This window comes from Montipora foliosa, chromosome 4 (genome assembly GCF_036669935.1).
Source record: "Montipora foliosa isolate CH-2021 chromosome 4, ASM3666993v2, whole genome shotgun sequence".
NCBI classification, from domain to species: Eukaryota; Metazoa; Cnidaria; class Anthozoa; order Scleractinia; family Acroporidae; genus Montipora; species Montipora foliosa.
Window position 1 is genome coordinate 11989089 of NC_090872.1, and position 11601 is coordinate 12000689.

Genomic DNA, 11601 nt, shown 5'->3' on the forward strand with positions numbered 1-11601 from the left:
CAGAGAAATAATTTGTTATTGCTTTGGTAAAAACAGGCAAGTCGAGGGTGGACACAAGAACTTCGATACAGTGGTTGATGCAAACGTTGATTCATAAAAAAATATCCCTTGAGCCATGTCCTATCCTTTCTCAATGGAACCCAGTTGCGATATTAATTTGACCGTGCACCGGTGGCTCAGTTGGTTGAGCACCGGACTGTCACGCGGGAGGTCGTGAGTTCAACTCCGGGCGGAGCAACATTCAGGGGCTTTAAATAACTGAGGAGAAAGTGCTGCCTTTGTAATTACATCTGCAAATGGTTAGACTCTCTAGTCTTCTCGGATAAGGACGATAAGCCAGAGGTCCCGTCTCACAACCCTTCAATGTTCATAATCCTGTGGGACGTAAAAGAACCCACACACTTGTCGCAAAGAGTAGGGCATGTAGTTCCAGGTGTTGTGGTCTGTCTTCTGTGATGTATCATGGTTGGGAGGTTAAATGCTCGGAGAAATTAGCTACACCAAGCTACTCTAAAAATCCGAGGGTAAATAAAGATATATAATATATATAAACCCGATGTGAATTAACAGCAAATAGTACAGACCAGAAGAGTAAAATGAAGGCAGGTCAAAATTCTTGTACTTTACTTGCTTTCAACATTGAACAAAACAGACTACTCAAGAAGTAATAATAATAATAATTTACATCTTGGCATTTCAGGTCAACTGATTGCCTCGTAAGAAAGCTACCTACAAAATAACGACAAATTAGACAGAACTACATGTACCCAAAGACTTCCCATCATGTGACTTTGTTGAGATGCCCTCCTAATTCCAAAGTTTCGTTGTGCAGCTTTGGAGTTTGCATGATGACTACCCATGGTTTGCTTTAATTGTTTATTGGATCAGTGACGTATCAAAAAATAATAATATTATTGGCCAAGAACCAGTGGGATGTTTGTACCCCAAACGATTCTTCCAATTATTGAGCTCAAATATTAGGGGACTTTAATATGCGAGGAGGACAATGTCAATGGCTAGGAGACCGTTATATAAATATATCATTTCCTGTTATAATATACAGTAATAATGTTGCTATTATTCCAATATTATTCATCACCCTTGCTGCGATCCTCTTGGCCAGCACCATGGATCAGTCCGTGGGGCTGGCCAAGAGGATCACAGCTCTGGAACAAGAATGCCCTTGTCACAGCGTTTTGTGTTCCCCGGTGTTATCTGTTCCCCCGAACACTGAGCACTAGTGCTGAGTGTTCCCCCTTCCCTCCCCATAGAACATTCCAGTGCTGGTATTTTTTACAGTTCAGATGTTATTGTTTTATTGATACAGAAAGTATCCTAAACATGCATAAAAAGCTAACCTTAGGCCTAATTACATGTATGCGTAAACAAAAGTTTATAGGCCTAAGGCTAACTTTTTATGCATGTTTAGGATACTTTCTGTATTAATAAAACAATGACATGTGACCTGTAAAAGATACCAGCACTGAAATGTTCTATGGGGAGGGAAGGGGGGACACTCAGCACTATTGCTCAGTGTTTGGGGGAACAGATAACACAGGGGAACACAAAATGGTGTGACAACCTTGCTTAAGCTCACTAATAATGATTATTGTTATGCAAACGTTTTCTGTCTTGTTTTGGTAAAAAACATTGTGCTGATTGAGTGAAACCAAGTGATACGTACCACTAACAAAAGTCATGAGAAGTGTTCAGAGCCTAAATCTTAAAGCAGTCTTTGATAAAGACTTACAGGCTCTGCATTGCCACCACAGAGCACACACAAACAAGGCTTGGGAAAGAAATGCTGCCATCTCATATCTAGCACTTGCTTCTTGTCTGAGCCATTGTCTTTTAGTTAAGTGACAAATTTCCAAACTCCAGCAGATGTAATCGTACATTTACAATCAGTGCTTAATTCTACTGAAGACGTTAGTAACCCAACTATTTGGAGCCTTTGTTCAGCTACAGAAAATCCATCACTTCTAAGCTTCCCATTAAAAATTGCTTGTCCAATGATTAATTTTTGTTGTTGTTTGATTCTTCCAAAACAAATTGCGAGGTATTCAACATTGTAACAAAATACCATCAATCGGAGTTAGTAATAATATTATCATTGTAAGTTTTGCTACTTGAATTTTAAAAATCCCTGAGTATACATTTACATTTCATTATATATAACATTTCATTGTACTACAATAAAATTGTCCTTATTCTACATAAGCTGTGTCTTTTTATCCTCTCGCTTCATAAAAGAGGATGTAACCAGACTCTGATGCTTTCTGGATTTCAGATGTCAAACCGTAGAACTCTTCAATTGCTTGTGCCTCTATTTTCTACAAAATACAATTATTATAATAATTTATTGCACACAAAATTATTATTACAACAAACAAAAAACAACAAAAAACCTTTATTTCCCTGATACACTAAATAGGATATAATTACATTTTGATGAATTAAAAAAGAGAAAGGGCTGGCTACCTAGAATAACTACCAAGTTAAAAGATAGGTAGCCAGTTCCATACATAAATATTCATACAAATTTAGGACGGCATACACACATACACACACACAAACAGAACAGAGACCACAAAATAAACACTTAAGGGATAATATTACTTTCATGAACAGGAGAATTTTAGAACAGAAAAGAAACTAAAGCTATAACTAAGGGAAAGGACTTGTGAGTTTATACAAAAGCCTTAACGGAGAGGATTATACGTGTAGTTTTTGACTGCTTAAGCCATTGACACCTCAAATGCCCTTGCAAGCCCCCAGTTGACAAGTAAAATTGCCTGGCGTTAGACAGAGTAAAAGTTATCAACACTTTACAGTTGTGGTGTTCACAGTTTAACTTAAAGTGCCCCTGTGACCAAAAAATCAATTCATATTTTTCTTTGGATTTCAAAACTATGTTAACAAAACACTAAGTGACCCACGTTTTAAGCCTTGATTTCAAAAAGACACCTCTTTATTTTAACTGTAATTTTCCTATTTAATGGTCCGCCATTACTAACATTAAGTTCTTGAGAGAGCTGGATCAAGGAGAAAATGACGTCAAAGGCTCACTAGTTTAAGAACGCAATACGTGTGTACGCCGCAGAATTAATATGCAGCATGGGGGTTTTGGGCTTTCAGACTTTTAAACTCACACTTTGCATTATAATAAGCTGCGTTCACACGCTAACATTTTAAGCTAGTGAGCCTCTGACGTCACTTTTCCCTGGATCCAACCGTCTGAGGTCCAATCGATCAGTTTTGAACGCGAGTAATGGCTGACTGTGAAATCCAAAACTTACACTCAAAGTAACCGGCCTTTGGATAAAAATCAAAGCTCAAAATTTTGCCAGTCAGGTGTTAAGCAAACACACTTTCAAAATCTGAAGTAAAAAAGGAAGTGGTTTTTTTGATCAGAGGGGCACTTTAATGAGTTAGTAGTGTAGCTGTGAGCATTTTTCCTACGAGATAAAAAAATTATCACTTTTGTTTTGAAAATGCTGAGAAAGTTTTTCTTGTTTTTTTTTTGCCTCACAAAATTTCAGGCAAATCTCAAAGCACCAAAAATATTAGTGAAATGACATCAAGAGCAAAGGTTGTGTGTAAAGGGTTAATATAATTCAATGACAACAGTAGTTTATAACCTTTGTGTACATGTACATCCATGCAACTAGTCATGCATACAAGACGGCATAAAAGCCTACCTCAACAATATCATCATCAAACAAAAGCCAGAGTCCATGGCTTTTTACTATTGTGATATAATGGCCTCTGTTAGGTCCACTAGAAAAACAAAAATCAAGAAAACAGTTATTACAACCTTGCATGCCAATAACCAGTAACTCACCATGGCCTGCCCTATGATCAGAACTTCACTTTTTTTGGCTAATCTTTCTGCTTATTATTATAATAACATGGACTTATTGTCATTGCAAATACATTGCCTTGAACGTTTTTGTAGTTTGCACTTCGTTTCCCTGAATCATTGTTAGCAAAACTTTGTCTCTTCAAAGTTGGTTATTAACAACAATAAATATTGCTGTTGAACAAACAGAGAAAAGCTTTGTTTTGAGATGTTGATCAACCAAAGAAAGTCAGCGGTCCATGTAGCACAAGGTTTCTGTGGACTCGTTCAGGAGGTAACTCCCACTACAGTTCAAATGTTTATCCTTTTAAATTAGTAACTCTTTATCTAATTATTTTTATACAGTGCTATGCTTGGTCCAGATCCACACAATCCAAACTGCTCTGTGATTTTTTGTGGAATCTCAAAATGAGTTGCCAGAAATTAGTACCGGTTACAGAAGACTGAATGCTGAATACTGGAGTTCTGTCAGCAGTGTCATGCTAATGAATTTTAAATGAATTTTATTATGAATGTTGGGCAGACCTACAAATTATATTCTATTGAGTGTTGGTGCAGTCATACTTTGACCCATGGCAGGCTGTTAATTAACTTAAAGGTGCAGTAGTCTGATATCAATTGAAAGCAAATGCGTCAACTGGTAATTTGACTTGACAAAGAACCCTTATAGCACCCAACTCCTCCCCACCCCGACAAAAAATAAGAGACGTGAAATGGTAACAAAACAGCTACTTGTATTAGTATTATTCAAGGCCTTACCTTCCACAGTGAATGACAACTGCAACAAGGTCGTAAAGTTTTTCATGATTAATTGCATCTTCAGACTATGATACACAATTGAAAATTATTAATTATTAAACATTTGAAACTGCATCAAACAGAAATTTGAAAGTTGCTGGGAATTGTGTAAAATCAAACTCTGAGATATTGTTAAAACTGGACATCAAAATGCACTGTATACTGTTATCCTACAGTGTGTACAAACTTCACACCAAAATGTTGTTACTGAAATTCAAAGTCACAGTTAAGCCAGGTTGGATTCAGATTTTTTATTTTCCTTATTCCCCATTTTAAAAAAAATCTGTCTTATTTACTTGCCTATCCCATTAAAGCACTTGTATTCTCTGTATAAAAATGGAAGGGGGCTGCAATTTGCAAGGCAGACAAATGGTGAGCATCACTTTTCAGCTGAAGTATGCCCAATAATAAATAACTCTATTACTGGTACACTCAAGTGAAGACCACTGCTAATGCCTGGGATATGATTATTGTGTATGTATTATGGTCCTGGGGGAGGGGGGGGGGGGGAGACTCCCATTTATTGTAGGGCCAGTATGATCACCTGAAATTTCCAAAAATACCCCTAAAAGATGAGTCTTATGAAGGTGGGCATGGCAACATAAGATTTTTACCCCTAAAAGATACCAGCTAAAAATGGAAAAAAATATTATTTTTAAGCATTTTTAATAGTTCCAGAGACGTCAACTTCAAACACCTTCTGCTTGAAAAGTTTAGAAAAGCATTGTCATAATTGTCAGTGGATCTATTAATAATTTCAAGAACAGTGAAGAAGTAAAGATACCCTGAAAGATACCAGCTTCTAAGACTTTGGTGGCCCAAAAGCCTTTTAGACACCATAAAAGATACCAGATCCCTGATCCCTGATTTTGACCCCTAAAAGATACGACAATCATCCACGCCCATCCCCCGCCCTCCGGATTATGGCTGCCACCCTTTTGTCTTTTGTTACTAAGGTGAGAACTTACTGTGTTAAAGAGTCTGAGCTCAAATGGAAATACTACACGGTAAGAAAGCTTGGTATATCTTTGTAACTGCTCCATGTACTTGAATCTCTTTAAGTGTAGGGCGAGTATTTTTGGAAGTTTCTTCACTCTCATCCTAAAAGCAATAATTAATTAAAAGCATCTTCAGCAAGGTTTTACCACTTATCATTGCATTAATTAAACTACATGTACCGAGCGTATATTCAGGGTAATTTGGTACTTGTCATGACCAATTTCTAAGGATGTGTTATTTTGGTGGGCTTGTCCTGTGGCATCGATAAAGCAAAAAAATAATTAATGAGCTACTTGTCACCTTTTTTGAGCCTCTTGTTTACTACAGCACGTCTCACAGAAATACTTGTGTTCACTGCATAGTGTCTCAGTTGATGAGAATCCTCTGTTGGCCAAAAACAGAGAAAGAAAATTTAGCATTCTGGCCAGAAGAAAAATTAATGATGGGGAGTTAATCCCCTTTTCAACACCTTTCCAGCATCACCCAACACCACCTCCGCCATGCCTTAACTTTGGAAGGGTTGCATGTATTGTAAAACAACAACTACTACTTATAAATCACACCACTGTACCAGAGACTGTGTTTTACTTTTTGGGAACAGTTTGTGGCAATCTCAAGATCTCTCACATAGTTTACAAACAAGGGAGTTATACCTAAAAAAAGTATACTGATCCAAGAACAGAAAGTTTTGACATTTGTAGACGCCATTTTCAAATAAGCAATTTTCAATTCTGTGATTTTAAGACCTCTGGGTGTTTGCACAACCCCAAGTAATGATCCAGCCAGGGTTTAAATCGACGACTTAGAATAAAGAAATTCCAGTGTTTTCTGCAAGTGAACCATTTGAAATGCAGCAACCAGATTAGAATTCAGTAAAAGAAATTACCCAGTGAAGAAAGTTGAAACTTACTTGAGACAATGTGTTATCGATGTATTTTGTTCAACATCCACTGAAAGATCCAAAAATGATTCATCCTTGCTACTAACCTAGAAGTAGTTGACGAGTGAAATTGTTTGATGTTAGACAGAGTAAAGTCTGTCGCGTTTCACTCCCAGGGGTCAATGGGTAAACCCATTTGAATGAGTGCCTTATTATTAGAAGGTGTTCAAGTAGGTGGAAAAGAAAGCTCATAACCCTTTCAACTCTATCACTGAGATTTTACTGTAGTTTAAGAGCCAATAGATGATTTTCACTGTCACGCAACAAAATAAAAATCAAAACCGTTCAATGAAATGAGCCAAAAACTTGTTATGTTGTAGGAGACAAATTAAAAAATCACCTCACCAATTCTCAGGTGTGTGCTGTGCATCGTTTCTTGAGTTATTTGTCGAAGCGTTTCATGCAACTTTATAGAGTTTTGTATGGAGCTGCCACGTTGGTGCACCACCATTGTCAGTGCTCCAATATGACATCCAGAAATCAACACAAACATCTGGAATTCACTTAGTTATAAAGGGGTTTATACCTTTCACTCATGACTTCAAATACATGTGTGTGAACACATCTCCTAATGTACTTGAGATGCTCAGGCTGCTGAGATTCATAGGCGCAGACATTTTTTTCAACACAAAGTGACAATTTGGAAAATTCAAAATGCTGTAGTTTTGAAATGAAAGATGTCAATTGGAACTGGAATCTTGAAAAAAGACTTTTTTCTAGGTCATCTTCAACCTCCTACATAGATAAAAATTCAAAACACCTTGCAATTTTGATTTTAGAATTTGATGACATCACTGTGAAAACCATCTATAAATAATGATATTGTCTCACTTAACGGAAAAAAAAAATTCTGTGAATTTAATTAGCTGCTATTTGAATAAAGTTGAACATATTCCTTTTTTCTTTAAATTTCAGTTTCGTACCACTTTTTTGCTGTTGCTAAAAAAAACATTGCTCTGACAGGTGACACTTTCACCTGTTCTGACAGGTGAATGAAGAGGGAGGGCAGGGTCAAACACCCACTCTGTTCCAAAAAGAACCCTCCATTCTTCCACAGGATCCATTAGTGAAATCTTATACTTAATATCATTTTGAATCAGAGTGAAAATCACAGCTCACTGTTTCACAGCAAAGGCATCTTGTTTCATTTGTGAGAATTCCTTCAAAGATATCATGAACCCAGGTTGGCTCTGTTTTGCCATTTTGAATTGATGATCCACCATTGATTGTCCCTACTGAAGAAACACTGCTTTTGCTGCTGACACTGCTAGTACTGTTGTGCTTCTCTTTTTCTTTCTCCTTTGCTCTCTCACCTACGAAAATGAAGACAAGTTTGTTATGACCTACATGAAACCTGAGAAAGAGGAAAAATTTTTGATCAGTCCAGTCATCTTAGAAAGCTGGTTACAAAAATTATAGAGCCAGAGTTTCATTTACAGGTCAGAACAAGTGTCTGATCTAGCATGCCCAATAGAGTGGCACAATAATTATTGAAAGAAAGTCTACTGATTAGCTTTCCTCCCTTTCTTAAAGGCGCCCGCAAATGAGGAAACATTGTTGCGGAAACATTGTTTCCTGAAATGTTTCCCCGGTGAGCAAAAAAGGAAACATTTGCTGAGGAAGCAAAATGTTTCCGAACAAATTCAAAAACATTTTTGCTTCCCCTGGGGGGCGCAAGAAATATTTCCTGGGACCGCAAACACGAAAACATTTGCTTCAGCAACAATGTTTCCGCAACATCGTTTCCTCATTTGCTGGCGCCTTAATTCTTTAATCTCTCTCCACCTGAGAGAGAAACTTAAAGATTTTACTCTGGCTAACGCCAAATGATTTTACTCGCCCAATAGGGGCACTTTAGGTGGGAATGAAGAATGAGTTAGATCGACATCATTATGTTGGTTAAAGTTTACAAGAACTACATGACAGCTTCAACAAGCTTGCATTTAGAAGGATTGTAAACATTAACCCATTGACTTCTGGGGGTTGCCATTGACGAGTAAAATCGTTTGGCGTTAAACAGGGCACAAAACTCTGGAGTTAGACAGAGTAAAATACCAAGTCTGGCCAGTTAAGGTCGGGCGTTAAAGGGTTAACAAAGATGAGATTCCAGGAACAGGTGAATAATTCCTAAAGGGGACACATTAATATAATCAAAATAGACTATGTATGGGCAGTCTTTCTTTTGCTCTAAAATTGTTGAAACGATCATAAACTTTCAAAATGACTGGAACTGCGGGTCGCAAATACCGTGGGCGTTGGTTAGAGAGATATTTGCGACCTGCAGCTTTAGCCATTGAAAGCATACACATTCGCTTCAACGATTCTACAGCAAAAGAGAAGACTGCTCGCAGTCTACAATAAAAAATGAATGTGCTAATGTTCAGATCCTGTTGCTTAATTAAAAAGAATCAAGTATACTTATTGTATTAAGGAGGCAAGAAAGCTTATCAAAAAGGAAGTGTTTATTGACAAAAGACATTTGAAGTGGAAAGTTTTTGAACAAAGAGCACCAATTGAAAATAATTTAAACGCATTAAGCCAAGCACAAGCTTTCGCTATCATGTAGATTTGGGGAAGCAACAAAAATAAAGAAAAAGAAGACAATGACACTGGCAAAAAAGTGACTTACTTTGCAAGAGATCTGCTATTGTATTTAAGAGATAGTTGAGAAATTCATGAGCATCCTGCTGCATGTAGTTATCAAAGAGTTCTGTGGAGAAGACAAAAATGGTATTTAAAGATATATTCTCACTGCAGACTCTCTGCTGGACAAAAAATCACCTTGTTCTTGATTTGTCATCTCACAACAAAAAAAGACTTTGTCCATTTTACAAGGATATGAAGCAATATGAATGGTCATTTGCATAGTGCTCCATGCACAGGATAAATAATATTAATCCTCCAAATACCCATTGTTGGTTGTGGATTTTGAACCACTTTAATGTCTTCTGTTTGTTTTCAACATTCTACTAATCTTCACTGCAAAACAAGATTGCCGGCAGTAAGAAGCAAAACTGTTGATTGAAAGTTGAACTTCAAGATCTGTGATCTGCATATTTATGAAAGATGTAGAGGTTCAGAGGCTGGAATACATATACATGTATTACACATTAGTTATGACAACAGTAATAATACTCATAACAACAACAACAACAACAACATCAATATTATTGTTACGCTGCATTAAAATCTCTAGGTGATATAGCCTAGCCTGCGAACGCAGACGTATTTCTGGCTGTCGTTTTTTCTTCCCCAAAAAGGGAGAGAATATGTCTACGTTCGCAGGCTAATATAGCCAAACACATAAGCAAATGCGCTCTATTTATTTTGAGAGACTACAAATCAATTTGAAGGGATCTTTGAGCAGAGTAGATATTAACAACATACTCAACCCAGGCATGATGTTGAGACCAGGAATTGACCCCACAACACATTCATTTGGTGGAAGAAGAGAGCTCTCATGTCTGTGCCAACAATTCCTTCCCACCCTCCCCCCCCCCCCCCCCCCCCCAAACACCATAACCAACTTAGTTCAGTTTTCATAATTAAGTAAAGTATGATCGTCCGGGTGAGTGTAGTCCTGAGAAGGAGTGTGTACGAAATGACATCTTCAGAGTCAAGTGATTTGTGTAACGTCAGTAGATACTATAAGAACTCTGATCGTAGATGTCATTGGTCAACTTATTCGTGATGTTATTGGTCAACTGTCATACAAATGTCTGTAAATTTTTCATTTTTCAACTTACATTTTCACAGCTGATATTAAACCTGATATAACGAAATTTTGCAGGGTTACTAAAGTAAAATTGTCCTTTCTAGTGCTGGTATACGTTTTAAGTTTTAACTTATTTGAATTTTCGGCCGCCATTCTGGAGAAGGGTCTATTGCAACAAATAACTAAATTTAAGTCTTACCATTTTCCTTTCTAAGTCTTGCAACAAATTTTTTGGGAGCCAAAACGCCGACCTTTTTCTTTTGTGACGCGATGTTTGCGAAGAGATCAGCCAAACACGTCAAAAGAGATTCCTTCCGCTTTGAAAGAGGTTTGTATCCCAAAACTCTCTCCCGAAAAGGCCGACAGAAAAATAGTGCCTGCAGCACGGAATTGCAGTAACAGGTGTTTCCAAACTGCAAAAAATAACGGAAAAATAATATATAATTTCTGTGAAATTTTCCATAAAGGCGGATCGTGGAGGATTCTTTAATTACACTTACGTTCACCAATCCGAAGTAATGTTCATTCTGGGGAAATTCATGTGGTCCAATTTCTTTCTCGAGTTGTGAAGCGTTGGCACCCTGCAAATCGAAATTCCACGATCACATAAGGCATGAAAATGAACAAGAATGTTCTACGCAAAGATCAGAAATATTTCTTCACCATTTCCGTCGTTCATCACGGTTTTCACCCTATTTTATCTTCCGTTTACAAAAAGCTGAGTGCTGCTGATTACAAGAAAAGCTTGTTAATCAGATACAAACCAAAATAAAGTTCGAAACATGGCTGCGCATGCCCCATTGGAACCCAGTCTTGTCGGTCGTCTTGTCGTCAGTTTTGTCTGATTCAAAATGGTGGAACAACTTTCAGGGAAATTTTCAATTTTATGCGAAAACTGCGGACAAAAGCAAAGGTTCATGAAACGCTGCACTGCGTGTGGACGTGTGTTTTATTGGTAATGGCTTATAATTGGAAGTTGTGTTCTCTTCGACACTTTGACCTTTGAAGATTTGAAAACAAGACAACCTGATCGATGGAGAGTAGATAACGATGATCATGACCTTGAAGGACTTGCTTGTTTCAATTTGTTCTTTATATATAGCATAGACATACGTGCTATAGTTTATCTACTCTCGACTTTATTCCATTGCAGAATTGAAAGAGTTTGATGTTTCGCTGTCTTTGAGGGTGTGGAGAGATAGGGGAGGAGGAGAGGAGGCTGGGGTGAAGAGATTTGATAATCTTTTCATTTTGCATTTAAGGAACATTCCATTTAATATCCACCCC

The 11601-nt window shown here is 37.4% G+C and overlaps 2 protein-coding genes across 2 annotated transcripts in view; one reads left to right on the forward strand and one right to left on the reverse strand.

Moving 5' to 3' along the window:
* Nucleotides 1–607: 607 nt before the first annotated feature.
* On the reverse strand, nt 608–11091 carry LOC137999858 (ubiquitin carboxyl-terminal hydrolase 46-like). The gene is made up of 11 exons (XM_068845809.1): nt 10978–11091; nt 10815–10895; nt 10514–10727; nt 9229–9309; nt 7719–7912; nt 6570–6646; nt 5960–6043; nt 5629–5761; nt 4622–4686; nt 3702–3780; nt 608–2333 (listed from the first exon to the last, which is right to left on the reverse strand). Exons 1-11 carry the CDS (start codon nt 10978–10980, stop codon nt 2232–2234), a joined length of 1113 nt encoding a protein of 370 aa, XP_068701910.1. The 5' UTR covers nt 10981–11091; the 3' UTR covers nt 608–2231.
* A 40-nt stretch (nt 11092–11131) lies between these two features.
* Nucleotides 11132–11601, forward strand: part of LOC137998974 (uncharacterized) — a 2892-nt gene continuing 2422 nt past the window's right edge. Inside the window, exon 1 of the mRNA XM_068844813.1 lies at nt 11132–11269. Within this exon, the coding sequence (XP_068700914.1) occupies nt 11166–11269 (104 nt within the window). The 5' untranslated portion in view covers nt 11132–11165. The remainder of the gene's footprint in view (nt 11270–11601) is intronic.